We start from the raw sequence: 22,005 nt of genomic DNA on the forward strand, positions 1-22,005 counted from the left end.
TTGGCCTGACATGAAAACAGACTGTTTCGAATTACCAGACTCTCATGTAGAAGTTACGATTTCTTGTCATTCTTAATATAAACGTACTTTCTATCAAAAGTAATTTTTGTTTGTAAATTCTTGTGATACAATTGAACAATAAAACAATTTTCAGAACTGCTGACTAATTACCATTCCAACTTTGGACCTCTGAAGTATGTTGTTTATGCCGATAACGAGACTCAGGGGTACGTTGCTATCAGAATAAAGAGATCGTAAGGAGTCAGCTGGACTGTCTTATGCTAACACGAAACAGTGTTTGTAATTATTGTTTCACGGGTGTTCGAAAGACGTCCTCTATATTAGAAAGTGAGTATTAACTTATACGACAATTTATTGTATTGTCATATTTGATAACATATTTAACATCGCGCCATTTCTCTCAACAGGAGGTAGTGGCTACGTTTGCTAGGTAAAAAAAATACAACGCACTACTATATCCATCCTTTAATGGCCTAATTGTGAATTAAACCCTGTGCTATAAAACTTCAACACTTGTCGCTTCATATATTTAGCCTACATAATGCTCATCAGCAGTGCATTGTACCCTTTACAAACAAACTGTATTGAGGGCTGAGAATTACTCCGGATACTCTACAGTATACTATACTGTACCAACAAATACATACATACAGTTCATCCTTGACTTTGGGATTGAATAAAGGCTAAAAAATATAATATATAAAAACCTTTACCCATCTACTAAAATAAAGAAACTAGGACACAGGAATAGACGTCATTGTTAAGCAGCAGTATGTCAAGCAGGCCTATCTGAGAACATGGTGATAAGATGAAATTTAAAAGGGAAGAAAAAAAGAATGGATGGCAAATAATGAACAATTAATACTTACTTTGTAATCTTATCAGGCCACAATTCACCCCCATAAAACTCGCTTGTCACGTAGCCTATACAATTTAAGCGGACATATTTGAATAATATGTTGCAGTCCAATTCAGATGAACAATCTGCATTATCTTAAAAAAAAAAACTTTTCCACCCTAACGTTCGATGCACAACTATTAATTGTTTCACCAGAAACCAAATCCAAAGTACGTCCAGTCTTTGTTTTGACACTGTTAACATTGCTAACCAGTTGATATGGTTTAAACAATCAACTAAAAGTAATATAATCATGTCTGCTGAATTAAGATGGTCATAAAGGAAAATTGAGTGTTGAGATAAACCGTAATAATTCAGAACAATTATCAGTTAACCATACTGCACGTCTGCACCTGAGAGCCGTTACATAGAAATACTTTATCGATTACTGTTAAATATAAAGTGTTCGAATGTTTCATTTTCTTGAAAGTTAAAATATGAAATTGATTTACTTCAATAAAAATCTAAAATTAATTTTGAAATAAAATGATAAAAAGTGAAGGATTCTCGTAGAATTGGTTATTATTTATTCGTAAACGTAAGGAAATAAAGCAGACAGTCTGAGTCGGATGATCATCCGAACGCAATGTATGTCAAACTACCGAATTGTCGCTTCAGAAACGACTCGCTATTAAGAAATAAGAATAGTTATTGTCCTGCTCCTGAGTAGTTACTAGTGCCGGCTACGGTAACCGTAAGTGTTAGTATATTATGACTTGGATCAAAAGCGACTGAAGTGTATTAGTGTCATAGGGGTATATGTATGATAGCGGCCACCTGTATGATGACGACCAACTAAGAATACGGCAATGTAAGTAGGGTGGCTGGGAGGTGTTAGCCCCCTCCCCCCTTTAGGTAACTTGATAAGGACATGGCTTGTAGGTTAGGTTAGGCGGGGAAGTTTAGTGGTATTATTCTACTGTATTACAGGGCAATGTAACCTAGGAAATAAACTACTTTTCCTTATAGAAAAAATTACGTATAGTAAAACTTTACCAGTTTAGGTTAGTTGGTGTCCATTTACTATGCACATGTTAGGAACTAGCCACTGATATACTAAGTAATAGGGTTTAAATATGAACTACGGTAGGTGGGCATATTATTATGACGAACAATAGTGGTAATTAATACAAAATTACCAATTAATGTTTATGACGAACAATAGTGGTAATTAATGGGTAATTTTGTATATTATTCCATGGTAATGTAACCTAGGAAAAAAACTACTGTTTCTTACAGAAGAAATTACGATCTCTTCAAAAATGACACTCATTTCCGTCGCAAATGAATAGTTTCAGAAATATATATACATCTATATCCTACGATAATGGGGGACCCCCAGTGGGAACTCGGTGTTTTGGGTGGGGAAAACATACTGGGGAAACGATATATAATTGTTTTCCTATAGTAAATAACGTGAATTAAGGGAATTTGATGTTCATTTCAATCGGAAACAAACAGATCAACCAATTCGGATAACTTTAAGATGCACGGTGTCACTTCTCTTAAGAACGAACGGTAACATTAGCAATGTTACCAATAATACACAGTGTTACCAACGTTGACGTATGGTACACAGAGTTACCAACGGCACGTTGACATTACTAAAGATAGTAATGATAGATATTTCCATATATTAAATAATTTCTCCATATAAGTTTTACTCAATATATAAAATGTACAAAAAGGGCACAGAACCTAACAAACCCACCTAACCTAGCCTAGTAGTATGACAGGTCACAAAATAACATTTGATCTACATCGGACGTTGGCAGCACTGGTTACTGTATTTTTTCATGACACAATCTTTGCATCGGTGCCTCCAAAGTTTATTCATATATACTGTTTTGTATTTTCCTCCAGTTATTATAATTTCAAGAAGGTAATGTATAGAGAAGAAAAGGCTTGTTTTATGTTAATATATCGATTCCCCAGTATGTTTTCCCCACCCAAAACCCCGAGTTCCCACTGGGGGTCCCCCATTATTGGAGGATATAGATGTATATTTATTTCTGAAACTATTAATTTGCGACGGGAACGAGTGTCATTTTCGAAGAAAGCGTAATTTTTTCTATAAGAAACAGTAGTTTTTTTCCTAGGTTACATTACCATGGAATGATATACAATGAAACCAATTAATGTTTATGACTAACAATAGCATATGCTTATGACGCACAATTGTGGTGATTAATAATTATGACGAACAATAGCATATGCTTATGATGAATAATAGCAGCAATTAATGTTAAGACGAACAATAGCATGTGCTTATGAGTAACAATAGCGGTAATTAATATTTATGACAAACAATAGCATATGCTTATGACAAACAATAGCGGTAATTAATGTTGAGACGAACAATAGCATATGCTTATCATTAACAATAGCGGTAATTAATGTTCCATTGCAGTCCAGTTTCTTAACATTTACTTCATTGCAACAGCAGAACTTACCTCCAGTTGCACATGGGCTTCCGGGCCATAGTGATGGACCTTTAGTTCAAATTTACCTTATAGTTTAAGCCAGGATAGGATATTTCATTTACTACTTTATGCTCATAATAAGGAATTAGAAATATGCCTAGCCTAATTGGTGCTATGATAGTGTAATACAATATTAGTCAGATTAAAAATTATATAATCAAGTAGATTGCTTCAAACTCTTATGTTGAGCCCAATAACCATATGTCGACAATTACTGGTAACCTAGATACTTATTTTGGTGAATATTCCTCATTACTGATACTGTTCTAGGAGTCTTTGTAGTTCATTGGGACAGACCGAGTGTAAAATTTGATAATTTATGACTAACTTGATAAAGGAGCCTTACCTAACTCAACCTAAGAGCCGTATCCTTACCTACTTGCCTACTGGCTGGCTATGCTCGCCTACAACACCTTTTAGACTAACGTATTCTTAGCTTATCCCAAGACTATGTCTCAACCCTGTGTTTGTTTCCAAACCAGCTTCAATCCTGACAAAGTAACTCTAAATCATCATATTTCGGACCAAAATTAGCAATAACTTCCCCATTAAGAAAATCTGTTTGACAATTAATAAATTTTACACCTGTCCCAACGAATAATATTCACTCCCTGTTCTATATATGACCAAGTCTTCTTTTGATCTCCCGAGATACAAAAAATTCCTTTGAACAGATCATAAAATTCTTGAAGCTTCCATTTGCAATTTTCAATCCAAGATGATTTTACTATCACCTCACAATTTCTTTGTCAAACTCCTACCTCCACATCTAGTACACTAGCTCTGCCCCTACTAACACAGGCTGCACCCCCTACTTATACAGGCTCCACCCTACTTATACAGGCTCCGCCCTACTTATAGAGGCTCCGCCCTACTTATAGAGGCTTCACCCTACTTATACAGGCTTCTCCCTACTTATACAGGCTTCTCCCTACTTATCCAGGCTCCGCCCCACTTATACAGGCTCCACCTTACTTATACAGACTCCACCTTACTTATACAGACTTTGCCCTACTTTATAGTCTCTGCCCTACTTATATAGTCTCTGCCCTACTTATATAGTCTCTGCCCTACTTATACAGGCTCCTCCTCAGGCTACAACACTTCAGAATCGGTGCTAGGTTCGTACTCATTTAGGCAAGGTGTCCTTATTGATATAAAGAAGTGACTAATTCCCATTTTAGAGAAGTAATAAGTTTGAATAACCCAGTATCACAAGAGAAACCTGTTGGAAAGTGAACAAAGATTTGCAAATTGTCTTGGGGTAGGCTAAGAATACGGCTGTCTAAATGGGTGTCACATGGGCCACAACCCACATCCTCAGTTTGTAAGGATATTTGCTCTAGGTTAGGATAGGTGGGGAACCTTAGGTTAGGTTTTACCCCTGTTTCTCTTTCAGAATGTGAGTTTTCAATCATAAATTCTACACTTTTAGAATGTCTTTAATTAAAAAGATACAAATGTATGCTAAGTATTTTCCTCACAATTGTTTAAACTAACCCTAGATACACCTGAAACATCTCTCAATTTCTTTATTAGTTGTATTTTGCTATACTATAGTTTTTCTGCCTCTTTACATGAGGGATGGATTGAAGGGTTTGTGCGTCCACATGGATGAACAGTGTCTGTCGGACAAACACTTTTATCGTTTCGTAAAACAAGGAGTATGACGTCATAAGCATTGAAACGAGGGAAGTTGATATGGTATCTAACAATGGTAACACTCAAAGTTGTATACTGCACTTAGTTTTTACTCCATTCACTTGGCAATGACCGGTAGACAATACTGTATTCAAAGTACGTAGATGTCCGCTGGCAACACACGGGTGTTTATGTCATTTTTATTACAGTATTCTGCACTTAAGAAACAAGTAGATGGTGTTTGCTTCAAGTGTGATGCATGATTCACCATAAATTAAAACAGCCAAATAAATTGTATTATGCAGCATGATTATTCCTGCCCCTGTGAGGACAAGGAATGTGCATGGAAGGATTGGTTGCAAAGACGAAGTGAAAAGAGAAGCAATTCAACCATTTCAAAGGAATCTCAAATTGATTATGAATCCAACTTTAGAGACTACTGTACATCAATATTTAATCGGAGATGATAAAAGCTTTTATAATTAAGGAGGACACATGTATGAGGGGGAGCATTTCTCCAGGAGAGAGAGAGAGAGAGAGAGAGAGAGAGAGAGAGAGAGAGAGAGAGAGAGAGAGAAAAAAAAGATATCAAACAATACTGTCATCCCCCACTCTTTGCGAGGGTTAGGTTACGGAGACGGGCACGAAAAGTATGATTTTGGAAATATTTGCAGTCCTAGGGTGGGATAACACCTAACTTAACCTTACAACTCACTGACCATTGCTTACGCACAGATAATTAACATGCTAAGTACTGCCTAATATGGATTTTACTTGGTTTCTATCACATTATAAGTAATTAGTAATTAAATTGATACATATCATAAAGTGTGCAGTACATGCAAACATGTACACTAGATACTGGACACTGTAAGGCTACAGTACAGCAGTCATTGCCCTGAACGGAACTGTAATTTTATCCAGTAGTCATCATACACTTACAGTATAACAACAAAACACTGTTGTTCCTATCTAGTAATACTTTACTGGATAACACTTGCTGATACTTTTGTGTATATTACTGTAATATATGTATACTGTAGTACACTATCACTGCAGTAAAGCTTAACTGTACTGTGAGTGTTTGCGGTTTTTGTTTGGACGACTTGACTCGGCGCACACGTAGCCTACATTTATAATGAATAATACTATTCATTACTGTAATTCTGTACCGTTAAATATGTTAACTAAATTATTAACCAAATGTTCATATTTTGTACAATGACCACTAACCATTTTCGTGCAAAGTTTACGCAGTCTTGAAGCATGCCGCAACTCCTGATGCATTGGTGTCGTCTCTTGCTCAGTACTGTAGGGAATCACATATGTACCGTATATTACCATGTAAATATAAACAATGTCTAGGAGTGCAGTACAGTATATACTACTGTATACAAATACGTAACTTTTTTTACATGAAAACATGATTCTGCTCAAAAAGGACCGATGTGGGAGATAGACACATGAGGAGAGACGATGCAAGACTGACAAGCAGGGTTGCCATTTCTGATGTTGAATATGTGTTACATGAACTTCTGAAAAACGCTAAATAATTTTTTAAGATATAACAACGATAAAGCTGAAATTGTTTCAATAAGTCAAGTTGGGAAGAAAGACTGGAAGGCAACCAGTTTATCATATTGTATACTATCAGTGGGCAAAGCACTATATTCGTGATGGCGTAAAATAGCTAAATTGTGCCAGATAGCAAAAACAAGCTAAATTTTCCAGAGATGGGCTGGATCTAGCGTGAAGGGCGCTGAAATGGCGACAGGTGACGAGTAAGAGTGAGATAGGATGTTGTACTGCACAGAGAGAGAAGTGATGCAAAGCTTAGGCAAGTGCGTAAAAGAACTGCGTGCTGTTAAAAATACAAATTCACTTTTCCAACAAGCAAAATCTTCTGTTCTGGTAAACCTAGATTATTTAGATCCATTTCTTGCCGAAATCTTTCCGTGTCGTCACAGGTACTTCCTGCCCAAACGATCGAACCGGAACGGCACATTTATGACATGAAAATAAATTGTAAAAAGCCCGGCAATAAAACTTCAATATAAAATAACACGGCAGTTGATCAAAACCAAACCCCAATCACTGTTTCTGTTGTGGTAACTTTTTAATAGAATGAAGTTGCATTCACCATGTCAGCCTACCTTTAATTAAACTGACAAAGGATACCATGCGCTGGAAGTAATAGATTTTATACCTTTATCCTTACAAAAGATATTTCCTTTACTGTCTTTGGTGATGCCTAAGCAACTCAGATTTTGTCTTCTTTTTCCTTGAGTTCCTAACCTATTTAATTCATCATCTGTAAGTCTTCCAATAGATATACAGTACTGTATCCATTTTTTTCTATTTACACTAATATATGCAGAACAAGCCAGCAACCCTTGTTTATCTGACTTCAGTTGGTTTGTTTTTAATTTAACTGGTTTTGCAGTATTAGCAGAACACGTTTCACGTTTATTAGATTGTATCTTCATTCCATTGGACATTATTTGAACAATCTAGTTAATAACTTTTTTTTTTTCCTTTCAGTACTTCTGAGTGTTTGAGAATTCCTAGCTACAATGGGATCACAAGTATGTATAATTTTTTTTCTGTATGTATGAAATGTAATTTGTTCCGTAACTGAAATACAAACCACGCTATTTAATATGGGTAATTACTTTCGGTGTAGCTGAAATGACGAGCCATTAGACTTTTAACTAGGGTTTACTACCCCACCGCTAGTTAGGGGGGGGGGGTAGGGAAGGGTAGCTTGCTACCCCCCCCCTCAAACACACCTGTGATTTAGCTCACTTTGCTATCGGCCCGGGTGACGGTCGGACGTGTCCGCTTTCACCTTCGCTTTTGTTGATCAGCCATTATTAATCATTCTTTGCTTTTTCTTTTTCCAGAGTGTTGTGAAGTTGGCCTCTGCCATTCATGCGTAAGAGTCCTGGCTTACCTGACCGCCCTTGTGGCACATTTATGTCGGCGGTCGACACGGATCCCCACACCTTGTGTCCTCATTTTAGGGGCCGACGGTGTGATAGTGTTAATGTATGTGGTGAGTGTAAGGAGTGGTTTAACTCCCAGTGGTAGAGGTTTTCTCGGCGCCGGAAGAAGAAGTCCAAACGGGATATTTCTCCTTTAAAGGTTTCTTTGAAAAGAGAAAATCCCAAGGACTCTTCCTCCGTTGCCCAAACCTCCTCCGAAGCTCCCACTCGATCGGTTTCTCCCGAGAAGTCGTCGAGTGGTAGCGTAGACCGTAGTTCTGTTGACCGATCCCGGGGTTTGGGAGAGGGAGTTGCCTCCCATAGCGAGGCAGCTCCTCCTCCTCCCCCGGAGGAGGATATTTCTTTGTCTGTTAATAATAATGATTTATTACAGCTTCGGGCTTCCTTGGGGCTACAGGGTTCGCCCTCCAAGGAAGCTCTGTTTGACATGATCAAGTTGGGAGCAGCTGTCAAAGAGTCGCCGACGGTAGCAGAGATCAATCCTCTGTCTATCGTCGACGTTGTTGTGACAGAGGCTTCTGATTTGTTATCTCAAACCTCTGCTCCTGATGTTGCTGTGGTAGCTAAAGGCTTAGTTTCCCCCTCCGAACATCCTTCGAGGGAGGAACTAAGTCCTACGGTCTCCTGCCGGTGATTCTCCCCCTCGGGGGAGTTCACTCATAGAGACTCCTCTTCGGAGGACTGCTGATGGTCAGCTTGCTGACCCTACGGCCCCCAGAGGGCGTATAAGGCGGAAAGCTCACCTTCCCCTTTGCCGTAGAGGTCTTCCTTCACCTCACTAGGGTGTTAGGAGGCGCCTCTTCGGCTTGTCATCTTCGCAGTCCTCCGCAGAAGAACCTCGTCGTTCACCGATCCTACCAGCTACCTCCTTGGACCTCTCCGGAGATCGTTTGCGATCTCCTTTGGTGGAAGGTCGTCCTTACACAGGACACGCCGACTTTCCACCCTCCAGACCTGTTGACCTGCCGTCGCCGTTTCTGGCTGCCAATGCGCTGTGGGCGCCATCACACCCTGTTATTAAACAGGCAACGGTCCCTTCGGGGCATAAGGGACTTGAGCACAAGATTGTGTCTCAGTCCCTTAAGCGCCAGGTACTCCCTGCGTGCCAACGACCTGCAGCAGATGTTCCTGTCTTAGCGCGCCAGCGCTCACCTGCGCGCGTGCGCGCACTTGCTGTTGATTCTGCTATTACGCGCCAGGGTTCCCTTGTGCACCCATGACCACCTGCGCGCCAGCGCGCTCCTGCTATAGTTCCTGCAATAGCGCGCCAGCGCTCTCCACTGGTTCCTTTTTTAGCGCAACAGCGCTCTCCTGCATGTCAGCGCACAAAGGAAGTTACAGAGATAGCGCACAGGCACTCACCGGTCCTCCAGCGCTCTCCAATGCCTCAACGCGCGGCTGCTCACATGCACACAACTGCCGTCATTCCTGATATAGCGCGCCAGCGCTCACCTGCGCGCCAGCACACAACCCTGGAATCTCCTGAGTTAGTGCACAGGCGCTCACCAGGACTTCAGCGCTCTTCAAACCGACAGCGCACCTCTGTGCACCCGCATCCTGATGCGCGCCCACGATCTCCTGCGCGCCAGGCACGCCCACGATCTCCAGATCTGGGCGTAGTTCCAGTGGCTCCTGCTCGCCAGCGCTCGCCTGTGCGCCATCTCGCGCAGTCTCCATCGCGAGCCCTTGCCCACTGCTTCAGCCAGATAAACGCGCCGCGCGCTAGAGATATTTCTCCTGCGCGCGCGCGCCACCTGTCATCGCCTGTTCAGGCCACCACGCAGCATCGCTCACCCGCTCGCTCCCGCGCGGCATCGCCTACGCGCCATCGCTCGCCCGCGCGCCCTCGCCATCGCCCTTGCGCGCCCGCGCCATCGCACTTGCGCGCCCGCGCCATCGCACTTGCGCGCCCGCGCCATCGCACTTGCGCTCCTGCGCGCGACCCAGGGCAGGGACCATCGTGCGACCACCAGCGCGATCCCCAGAGCGATCATAGGCGCGATCCCACACGAGGCCGCAGGACATCGCGCGGTCAGGTTATCATCGTCTTGTTCCCCACCCCGCAATCGCAGAACAGCGCGCTCGTCAGAGGAGGGGAGGTATCCGGATAGGTCCAAGGACTCTTCTTCTTCTGTTTCAGCATCTTTGCAGGCAAACTCTCGTTTGGTCACTCCTCCTAGGGATCGAACGATCCCCTTCCCTCCAGAGGGAGTGACTGACATCGCGACTGTCAGTCAGCAACCCTGGTTTGGTACCATTGTCCGAGCTCTCGTGCAGGCTTTTAAGCCTGTATTCTCTGAACTTGGTCACGAAACAGTGGCGGCTTTGTTTCCCCTGAAGAGTAAGAGAGGAGTTCCTTCCGTGGTAACTTCTCCAAGGGCGAAACTGTCTCCTCGGAAGTCCCTTAGGAAGGCTCCCTCTCCCCCCCCAGACTTTCCCTCCCTCCCCTGCGGACGAGGATTTCCCGTCCTCTGGGGAGTCAGGGGAGGCGGGTCATTCCCCCATCGCACCAATGGGGGAAACCCCACCTCTCCCCGAGAAGTCTTCTCTGATAGGGGTTGAGAAGAGCCTTCCACCATCACTGCTGGAGTCCTGTATCCCTCCCAGGAGGGAGCCGAAAGACTGGAAGACGTTGCCTAAGTCTTCATCAAGGATTAGACTGGAGCCAGCCAAACCCTCAGAGAACGTCCGTGAGTCCCCCCAGTAAGAGCCTCTGGGGACAGGAGACTTTGCTGCCAGCCCTTCAGGAGGAGAGCTACAGGAGTCAGAACATGCGTTCTGGCAAGTTCTGACCCTCATGAGGAGTCTCAATGGGTTTCCAGATCCAGAGATTCCTCCTCGTGAGGGCAAGGACACAGTCTTGGACCGAGTCTATGGTACTCAGAAACCCTCGAGGGCCAGTGGGGCTTTGCCCTGGTCACAGGGGGTTAAGAGTTCCAGAGACAAGGTCGAAGGCCAGCTCTCTGAGCTAGCTTCCTCCAGCCGATCCAGCACCGGTAACAAGCTCCTCCCGCCTCCTCGCGTCCATCAGAGGAGGTACTTTGAGATCTTGGAGGAGACTTGCTTAGCTCTTCCTTTGCACCATTCTCTGGAAGAGCTTACCGGGGGAGTCCCTCTAGAGAGAGACTCCAACCGGCAGGTCTCGTATTCGGCAACGGAGATCCTGAGCCAGGAGAAGGTAGCGGTGTGCCATGCAGGCTACTTTGTGGCTGGACATCTGGCTAGGGTCTCTGGGCATCCTGGTGCGGTCTGAGGACCTGTCCAAGGAAAGCACCAGGAAGGCCTTGGAGACCTTTTTGCTCTCAGGCACGCGTACCATCGAGTTTCTAGCCCACCAAGTCTCGAGCTTGTGGGCTAACACTATCTTGAAACGACGGAATGCAGTGGCTGAGAGATTCCATCAAAAGGTCCCCAGTACTAACGTTTGCAGGCTCAGACATTCTTCCGTCCTCGGTAAGAATTTGTTTGAGCCTAAGAACTTGGAGCTGGCTGCTGAGAGGTGGAGGAAGTCCAACCAGGATTCCCTTCTCCATAGGGCCCTAACATCGAGGCCTTACAAACCTCCAGCTACCCAGCAACCACGTCCTGTCAAGAGTACGAAGAAGGAAGCTGCAGCGAAGACAAAAGTGTCCAAGCCCTTTCCTGTCAAGGACAAGAAGGGCAAAAAGTCCTCTAGGGGAGGAAAGAATCCTAGAGGGAGCGGCCGTGGCCGCAAACGCTAGGATTGGCAGTCCCCCTGCATGTCCACCAGTGGGGGGGATGCCTACAAAGTTTCACGACAAGGTGGCAGCAACTCGGGGCCGATCCCTGGACGATTTCAGTAATCAGTCAGGGATATCGCGTCCCGTTCACGACATCTCTACCTCCCCTGACAGCGGATCCAGTGTCGCTGAGCTCCCTTGCCATGGGATCGGCAAGGGGGCAAGCCCTTCGGGCAGAAGTCCAGACCATGTTGAAGAAGGACGCTCTCCAAGAGGTTGTCGACGGGTCCCCAGGCTTCTTCAGTCGACTCTTTCTTGTAAAGAAGGTGTCTGGAGGCTGGAGACCAGTCATCGACCTCTCAGCCCTGATCAGGTTTGTCAAGTAGACCCCGTTCAGCATGGAGACGGCAGACACGGTCAGACTTGCAGTGAGACCGCAAGACTTCATGTGCACACTGGACCTGAAGGACGCGTACCTCCAGATCCCAGTCCATCCGTCTTCAAGGAAGTACTTAAGATTTTGCCTAGACAACAAGATCTACCAGTTCAAGGTGCTGTGTTTCGGTCTCTCCACAGCACCGCAGGTGTTCACCAGGGTGTTCTCCCTAATATATTCATGGGGTCACAGGATCGGTATGCGTCTCCTCCGTTATCTGGACGACTGGCTGATCCTAGCAGACGCGGAGGCAGCCCTTCTTCGTCACCGAGACATACTTCTGGGACTTTGCCAAGATCTAGGGATCATGGTAAATCTCGAGAAGTCCTCTCTGCTGCCCACTCAGAAGCTGGTATACCTAGGCATGATCATAGACACCAATTACCACAAAGCCTTCCCATCAGATGACAGGATAGCAAGGCTGAGGAAGGTCGCGAGGTCTTTCCTCAGATGAGAAGAACTTCCAGCCCAATCGTGGTTACGTCTCCTCGGTCACCTCTCCTCCCTGGTCGCCTCAGAATGAGATCTCTCCAGTGGCGACTCAAGTCCCGGTGGAATCAAGGTCACGATTCCCCGGACACTATGATCCCCATGGGTTCTGTGGAACAGACGGACCTTCAGTGGTGGGTGGCAGACGAGAACCTACGAAAGGGAGTGGATCTTCTCATCCTCCCCCCGTATTTGATGTTGTTTTCGGACGCCTCAAAGGAAGGGTGGGGGCTCACGTTCTGAACCACAGGACCTCAGGCCTGTGGTCAGAATCAGAAAAGTACCTCCACATAGATCTGCTAGAGATGAAGGCCGTATTCCTGGCTCTTCAACAGTTCCAACAATACCTGGCGGGCCACTCTGTGGTGGTGATGAGCGACAACACCACAGTAGTGGCTTATATCAACAAGTAGGGAGGTACCTTTTCAGAACAGCTATCCCATCTCGCAGGAGAGATACTGAGATGGACCGAAGTCCACTCGATCGCACTTTTGGCTTGCTTCATTCCAGGCAAGAGGAATGTTCTTGCCGACAGTCTGAGCAGAGCGATGCAGATAGTGAGTACCGAGTGGTCTTTGGATCGTCAAGTAGCCAACAAAGTCCTGACTTTGTGGGGTTCCCCGACTGTGGATCTGTTCGCTACAGCGCTAAACTTCAAACTTCGCTGTACTGCTCCCCAGTCCCGGATCCCAAGGCTCTCTGGCAAGATGCCTTCCAACAACGGTGGGACAACATCGATGTGTACGCCTTTCCCCCGTTCTGTCTGATGAGGAGGGTGCTCAACAAGACCAGAACATCGGTCAATCTCTCGATGACCCTAATAGCTCTGCTATGGCATCACGCAGAATGGTTTCCGGACCTTCTGCAACTCCTAACGGAGCTCCCGAGGGAACTCCCTCCACGACATGAGCTACTCAAACAACCACACGCCAACATCTTTCACAAAGCCGTAGCTTCGCTTCGACTTCACGCGTGGAGACTATCCAGCGTCTCCTCACTGAGAGAGGATTTTCGCAGCAAGTTGCGAACAGGATGTCTGGACACCTGCGTAGGTCATCCGCAGGGGTCTACCAGGCGAAGTGGCGAGTCGTCTGTGGTTGGTGTCGTGGAAGGGGTATCTCTCCACTCGATGCCACTATTCCAGCAATAGCGGAGTTCTTCGTGTATTTGCGGGAGGAAATGCGCCTTTCAGTCTCGGCAGTGAAAAGCTATCGCTCAGCCTTAAGTCTAGCCTTCAGGCTCAAAGGAGTGGACATTTCTTCCTCGCTGGAACTTTCCCTACTCATACGGAGTTATGAACTTACCTGCCCTCAGTCGGAAGTGAGACCTCCTCCATGGAACGGGGTTCGAGTTCTCAGGTCTCTTAAGAAATCTCCGTTCGAACCATTACGCCAGGCTTCAGATTGCCACCTTACTTGGAAGACGGTGTTCCTGCTAGCTTTGGCCTCGGCCAAGCGAGTCAGCGAACTTCATGGTCTGTCATACGACGTCGCCCATTCAAGGGGATGGGGGGAGGTAACATTCAAGTTCGTCCCTGAGTTTGTTGCCAAGACTCAGAATCCAGGAGTGCCGGACCCTCGGTTCAACTCTTAACAGGTTTTGAGTCATCGTTCTGTAACAGATGACCCAGACCATCTCCTACTGTGCCCAGTAAGGAGTCTGAGGGGTTTATCTTAAGAAAATGGCTGCAGTTCGCCCCAGGTGCAAGCTTTGTTTGTGAGCACTGGGAAGACAAAGAGGAGGGTCTCCAAGAATACCATCTCGGCCAGGATTCGCAAGGTAATACACCTATCCTTGAATCCAGACCCTCCTCCGTGACGTCGTCCTAGAGCACATGATGTCAGGGGCGTAGCTACGTCCCTGGCCTTCAAGAAGAACTATTCAGTGACGCAGGTCCTGCAAGCTGTGGTGTGGAAGCGTCAGACGACCTTCACAGCCCACTACCTGCAAGACGTGACACACGGGAGACTCGATACATTCTCTATCGGCCCTGTGTTGGCTGCACAACAGCTGGTCTAAACCTCAGGCTCCTTAATGGACAAGTAGCAGAAGGTTGAGGGCATTGTTACCCGGTCTTAGTCTGCATGAATGAAAAGGTTTGTCTTGCCCTTATTCTTTTCTTCATCCTCCCCTCTCTTGGGGAAAGCAGCATCCTGGGTTCTCTGCATAGCTGACCTCAAACCACTGCAGGTAAACCATGCTTCCTTGTGTTCCTAGTATTAAGTTAATACTGTCACGTCCCCATACCCTGACGAGGTGGTATTGGGAGAGTCCTATCCTTGAGTTCCATCTAAAGAACTCCAGGTCAACTTCCTAGGATGTGTCACACTGCATACCTTCACACACAGATTCTAGCGAGGTGCAGGGACTCCTTATTACTGAGTACTGACACACTCAAATATTGAGTCCCCGGGCAAAAGTGAAAGCCAGTAATGGCCGGGACTTACCACCCTTCCTAAGGGGTGAGTCACCCATATTAAATAGCGTGGTTTGTATTTCAGTTACGGAACAAATGACAAATTCGTAGATAATTTGTAATTTTCCTAACTGTACAAACCATAGCTATTTAATCAAACTTGCCCGCCAGCCCTGTCCCCCGTGAAAGTCCTACCTCTAAGCAAAGTGAGCTAAATAACAGGTGTGTGTGGGGGGGGGGGGTTAGCAAGCTACCCCTCCTTAACCCCCGCTAACTAGCAGTGGGGTAGTAAACCCTCGTTAAAAATCTAATGGCTCGTCATTTCAGCTATGCCGAAAGTAATTACCTATATTAAATAGCTAAGGTTTGTAGTTAGGAAAAATACAAATTATCTACGAATTTGTCATTTCAATTACTATACCTTAAGCATCAATTGTCAAGGTAAACTTTTCCTATTTTATATGCTTATAGGTCCACTAATGTCTTCTGATGTATTTCATGTTTATAGAATTAAATCTTGAACTATATACTCATACTGTCTTAGGTTATATTTTGTTATAGGGAAATATTTCTGTACTATGATACAATATGGGGATTGATTTTCTTGTTTCAGTTTTCCATGTAAAAAACAAACTTTTGGTTGTCTAGATATTGCTTTGATGGTCTATATAAATGTTTTCAAAAGATTCAACTACTGTATTGTCCATGCTGGTGACAATAATTTAAGTTGTTAATACAAGTTTGCCTTGGCAGCACTCCCATGTTTTTCTACTGTATTATCTTTTAAACTTTTTGTATACTTAAGAGAAATTACTAGTTATGGCAACTGAGTAGTGTTTTTAGATATGATTTTGTTACTGTACATTCAGGATTACCAGTACAATATATATTAATTATCACTATTATAAGTAGCTTTAGTATTGAATCTATCCTAGGTAAACGTATAGCTTTGGTATAGATCTATTTTGTACACACAGTCACGCCTCCTTATTTGCAGGGGTTAGGTAACAGAGACAGGCACGAAAAACGAGAATCCGCGAATGCTTGCTGCTATAGGGTTGGTCAACTCATAACCTACCATCTATCTGACTATTACCTACCTGTACCATTTGAATGACAGATATCCTTCTGTAGGTGCTTGTGCATGAAAATAGTTAAGAGGATATCATAACAAGGATGAATTTTAAGATATTCAATGAACTGTATGTATGAAAAATTTTCATGTAAAAATATAAGGTTTTCTTCTTATTTTTTTCATCTTTTTCAGGAACCATTTTTGATAAACACCATTGAAAATGGATTGCGCATTCTCCGGTTTAATCGTCCTAAGAAATACAATGCTTTTAATGGGGATGTAAGTAAATTTCTTTGTATGCCATTGTTTCTTTCTTGTGTACTGTACATTTGTTCCGTAACTGACATACAAACCACACTGTTTAATAGGGGTTATTACTTTCGTCATAGCTGAAATGACGAGCCATTAGAATTTTAACGAGGGTTTAGTACCCCACCGCTAGTTAGCGGGGTGGGGGGTGGGTGGGGGGGAAGAGCCTCCCCCCCTCCCCCCCCCCTTCTCACACACTCCTGTGCTTGAGCTCACTATGCTCTCGGCTCGGGTGGTAGTCGGACATGTCCGCTCTCACCCTCGCCTCTCTGACAGCCATTAATGTTTTTTTGCTTTCTCTCCTACAGGTTTGTTTGTGAAGTTGCCCTCTGCGATCATGCGCAAATGTCCTGGATTACCCGACCGCCCTTCTGGTACATTTATGTTGGCGGTCGAGACGGACCCTCACACCCTTTTTCCTTACTGTAGGGGCCAACGGTGTGATAGAATTAATAAGTGTGGTGAGTGTAGGGAGTGGTCTACCTCCTAGTGGGAGAGGTTTTCTCAGCGACGGAAGAAGTCGTCCAGGCGGGATATTTCTCCTTCGAAGATTTCTTTGAAAGGAGAAAAACCCAAGGACTCTTCTTCCGTTGCCCAAACCTCCTCCGAAGCTCCCAATCGATCGGTTTCTTCCGAGAAACAGTCTAGTGGTAGTGTAGACCATGGTTCTGTTTCCCGACCTCGAGGTTCGAGAGATGGCGTTGCCACCCCGAGCTGCTCCACCTCTTCCCCCGGGGAGGAATTAAATTTAAATGTTAATATAACTGATTTATTTCAGCTTTGGTCTTCCTTGGGGCTTGAAGGTTCGCCCTCCAAGGAAGCCTTGTTTGACATCATTCGGTTGGGTGCCGCTGTCAAGCAATCGCCGACGTTGGCAGAGGTTGATCTTCTGTCTTTCGTCGACGTTGTGGTGGCAGAGGTATCTGATGCGGTATCTCCTAATACCTCTGCAACTGCTCAACCTGCTGTAGCTGAAGGCTTAGTTTCTCCCTCTGCTCAACCTTCGAGGGAGGAACTAAGTCCAACAGTCTCTCCTGCCGGTGATTCTCCCCCTCGGGGGATTTCACTCACAGACTCCTCTTCAGAGGACTTCTGAGGGTCAGCTTGCTGACCCAACGGCTCCCAGAGGGCGCATACTCTGTAAGGCTCGCCTTCCTCTTCGCCGGCGAGTCCTTCCTTCACCTCACAAGGGTGTGAGGAGGCGCCTCTTCGGTTCGTCGTCATCGCCGCAGTCCGCCGAGTCATCGTTCTCCAACTGTTCCTGCTATAACCCTGGACCTCTCTGCGGATCGTTTGCGATCCCCTTCGGTGGAAGGTCGTCCTTACAAAGGACACGCCGACGTTCCACCCGTCAGACCTACTGACCTGCCGTTGCCTTTCCGGGTTGCTGATGCGCTGTGGGCGTCAACTAAACTTGTTTTTATAAAACAGGCACCGGTCCCTTCGGGGCAACAAGGGCGTACGCGCAAATTAGCGCATACGTCCCTTACGCGCCATGCAAAACATGCGCGCAAACGTTCAGCTGACCTCTCTGAGATTTAGGAGTTAGCGAACAGGCGCTCTCCTACTGCTGCCGATATAGCGCGCCAGCGCGCATCTACTGACCTCTCTGAGGTTTCGGAGTTAGCGCACAGGCGCTCTCCTACTGTTCCTGATATAGCGCGCCAGCGCTCACCTGCATGCCAGCGCTCACCTGCGTGCCAGCGCGCACCTGCTGCCGAGGTTCCTGATAAAGCGCGCCAGTACTCACCTGTGCGTCAGCGCTCACCTGCTCGCCAACGCGCCACTGCGCGCCCTTAACCTTATGCGCGCCATGCGCGCCATCTTTCTCCTGCGCGCCGGCATTCACCAACGCGCCAACGATCTCCTGCGCGCCCACGATCTTCGGATGTGGACGCAGTAAGGAAGTTTAGAACTTCCCCTACTCGCCAGCGCTCTCCAACGAGCCAGTGCTCGCCGACGCGCCGTCTACCTTCACCTGCTCGCCATCCCTCGCCAGCACGCAATCGCGCGCAGTCACCTACAAGCGCACTCGAGGAGGGGCGCGCCCACGCCCATCTCCTCCTGATGTGCGCCCACAAGAGGCACGCCAACGCACGCAGGTTCCAGATATTTTTCCTGCGCGCACGCGCCCAATGACATCTTCTATAGCGCACGGTCTCTCGCCCACACGGGCTCTTCACTCTGATCCTGCGTGCCCGCGCGCGCACGAACATTCACCCTCGCACGCGCAAGCGCGCACTCTATGAAGTCTCATGCGCTCCCCTACGCGCCATCACTTGCCCGCGCGCCCTTGCAATCGCCCTTGCGCGCGCGCCATAAGTCTCCTGCTCGTGACCCCGGGTAATCCCCATTGCGCGAGCGCCAGCGCGCTCCCCCGCGCGATCGCCAGCGCGCTCCCCCGCGCGATCGCCAGCGCGCTCCCCCGCGCGATCGTCAGCGCGCTCCCCCGCGCGATCGCCAGCGCGCTCCCCCGCGCGATCGCCAGCGCGCTCCCCCGCGCGATCGCCAGCGCGCTCCCCCGCGCGATCGCCAGCGCGCTCCCCCGCGCGATCGCCAGCGCGCTCCCCCGCGCGATCGCCAGCGCGCTCCCCCGCGCGATCGCCAGCGCGCTCCCCCGCGCGATCGCCAGCGCGCTCCCCCGCGCGATCGCCAGCGCGCTCCCCCGCGCGATCGCCAGCGCGCTCCCCCGCGCGATCGCCAGCGCGCTCCCCCGCGCGATCGCCAGCGCGCTCCCCCGCGCGCTCCCCCGCGCGATCGCCAGCGCGCTCCCCCGCGCGATCGCCAGCGCGCTCCTCCGCGCGATCGCCAGCGCGCTCCCCCGCGCGCTCCCCCTGTCAAGGACAGGAAAGGCAAGAAGTCCAGGGGAGGGAAGAATCCTAGTGGGAGCAGCCGAGGCCGCAAACGCTTGGATTGGCAGTCCCCCTGTATGTCCACCAGTGGTGGGATGCCTACAAAGTTGCGCAGACAGGTGGCAGCAACTCGGGGCCGATTCGTGGACGATTTTCGTAATCAGTCAGGGATATCGCGTCCCGTTCACAACATGTCTACCTCCCCTGACGACGAATCCAGTGTCATTGAGCTCCCTTGCTATAGGATCAGCATGGGAGCAGGCCCTTCGGGCAGAAGTCCAGACCATGTTGAAGAAGGGCGCTCTCCAAGAGGTCCTCGACGGATCTCCAGGCTTCTTCAGTCAACTCTTTCTTGTAAAGAAGGCGTCTGGAGGTTGGAGACCAGTCATCGACCTCTCGGCTCTGAACAGGTTTGTCAAGCAAACTCCGTTCAGCATGGAGACCGCAGACACGGTCAGACTTGCAGTGAGACCGCAAGACTTCATGTGTACACTGGATCTGAAGGACGCGTACTTCCAGATCCCAGTCCGTCTGTCTTCAAGGAAGTACTTAAGATTCAGCCTAGACAACAAGGTGTACCAGTTCAAGGTGCTGTATTTTGGTCTCTCCACAGCACCACAGGTTTTCACCAGAGTGTTCACCCTAATATCGTCGTGGGCACACAGGATCAGCATCCGTCTCCTCCGTTATCTGGACTACTGGTTGATCCTAGCAGACTCAGAGTCATCCCTTCTTCAACACCGAGACAAACTTCTGGGACTTTGCCAGGATCTGGGGATCATGGTAAATCCCGAGAAGTCCTTTCTGCTTCCCACTCAAAGACTGGTTTACCTAGGCATGATTATAGACACCAATCTCCACAAAGCCTTCCCATCAGACGACAGGATAGCAAGGCTGAGGAGGGTCGCAAGCCCTTTCCTCAGACGGAAAGAGCTTCCAGCCCAATTGTGGTTACGTCTCCTCGGTCACTTCTCATCCTTGGCTCGTGTAGTTCCCAACGGTCACCTCAGGATGAGATCCCTCCAGTGGCAACTCAAGTCTCGGTGGAATCAAGGTTGCGATTCCCCGGACGTCATGGTCCCTATGGGACCTGCGGAACGGACAGACCTCCACTGGTGGGTGACAGACGAGAACCTACGAAGAGGAGTGGATCTTCTTGTCCCTCCCCTGGATTTGATGCTGTTTTCGGACGCCTCAAAGAAAGGGTGGGGGTCCCACGTTCTGCACCACAGGACCTCAGGCCTGTGGTCAGAATCAGAAAAGTGCCTCCATATAAATCTAATAGAGATGAAGGCCGTTTTCTTGGCCCTTCATCAGTTCCAACAATACCTGGCGGGTCACTCTGTGGTGATGATGAGCGACAACACCACAGTAGTAGCTTACATCAACAAGCAAGGCGGTACCTTTTCGAAGCAGCTATCTCATCTTGCAGTAGAGATACTGAGGTGGACTGAAGTCCACTCGATTCCACTATCGGCAAGTTTCATTCCAGGAAAGAGGAATGTGCTCGCCGACAATCTGAGCAGAGCGTCTCAGATAGTGAGTACCGAGTGGTCTTTGGATCATCTAGTAGCCAACAAAGTCCTGACTTTGTGGGGTTCCCCGACTGTGGATCTGTTCGCGACAGCGCTAAATTTCAAGCTTCCGCTGTACTGCTCCCCAGTCCCGCATCCCAAGGCGCTCTGGCAAGATGCCTTCCAACAACGGGGGGACAACATGGATGTGAACGCCTTTCCCACGTTCTGTCTGATGAGGAGGGTGCTCAACAAGACCAGAATATCGGTCAATCTTTCAATGACCCTCATAGCTCCGCTATGGCATCACGCGGAATGGTTTCCGGACCTTCTGCAGCTCCTAACGGAACGCCCTCTTAATGAGAGAATGCCTTGATGAAGTCATTGAGCTTCAGCACGGCATTTCATTCCCGTGCTGAAACTTGGTGACGGGCAAGAGGGCTCTTGAACTTGGGGAAATTGCTCCACTAGTTCGAATCTAAATTTCTCTCTTTCACCTTTTTCTTTTTCTCAATATTACTTCGACCTTATCCTAATTTCATAAACTTTCTTTAGTCTTTCTTTCCAAACTCTATGAGAAAAATTTCCCTCATTATATGTGTGTATATATTATGTACATATATATTTATTATTTTTTTTTTTCTCTTATGGCTTGGATGTTTTTACATCCATTGTAGCCCCGGCGGGGATGTTCATACATCCTTTATTGCTGCCTGCTTTGATGAGTGGGAGGAGGTATCACGGTTGGGAGGTGTTTGCATTCAAAGCTATATGTGAGTGTTGGATGATTTCAGCCATCCCGAAGATGGTTTGGACCTTTTTGGCGGAACTATTCTGAAGTGTTGGGTCTTCGGAATCCAGGGGGATCCAATACTTGGGGTAGGACTCTCGGCTTTTGGCCGGAAGCCCGTCATTATAGATATGGGGAGGATGATTCCATAATTTCTTGGTCTCAATCCTAACAGGCGGGTTCAGCTTACACCTGTGCCTCTATATCTGTTTTGATGCTATCCTTCGGGTAGGGTATGGAGTGGACCATCTGGGAAGTATACTTTCATTGTGCCGATAGTGGAGAGTGCAAATTTCCTTTCCGACGTGTGATGGCCTAACATTCTCGAGCAGGTACATCAAACTAACCCTTTTCTCTCTCTTTCGTCTAATGGAT

The 22,005-nt window shown here is 47.1% G+C and overlaps 1 protein-coding gene across 7 annotated transcripts in view; it reads left to right on the top strand.

Moving 5' to 3' along the window:
• Positions 1-219: 219 nt before the first annotated feature.
• Positions 220-22,005, top strand: part of LOC137615350 (enoyl-CoA delta isomerase 2-like) — a 134,994-nt gene continuing 113,208 nt past the window's right edge. For 5 of the 7 annotated variants that reach the window (XM_068345163.1, XM_068345160.1, XM_068345161.1 and 2 more), the window contains exons 1-3: positions 1,593-1,730; positions 7,585-7,628; positions 16,358-16,444. In XM_068345163.1, coding sequence (XP_068201264.1) covers positions 7,617-7,628; positions 16,358-16,444 — 99 coding nt within the window. In that variant the 5' untranslated portion in view covers positions 1,593-1,730; positions 7,585-7,616. Of the gene's footprint in view, positions 255-1,592; positions 1,731-7,584; positions 7,629-16,357; positions 16,445-22,005 lie in introns of those variants that run through there. The other 2 variants (XM_068345165.1, XM_068345164.1) reach the window with 2 other exon arrangements.

The sequence above is a fragment of the Palaemon carinicauda genome, chromosome 21 (genome assembly GCF_036898095.1).
Source record: "Palaemon carinicauda isolate YSFRI2023 chromosome 21, ASM3689809v2, whole genome shotgun sequence".
NCBI classification, from domain to species: Eukaryota; Metazoa; Arthropoda; class Malacostraca; order Decapoda; family Palaemonidae; genus Palaemon; species Palaemon carinicauda.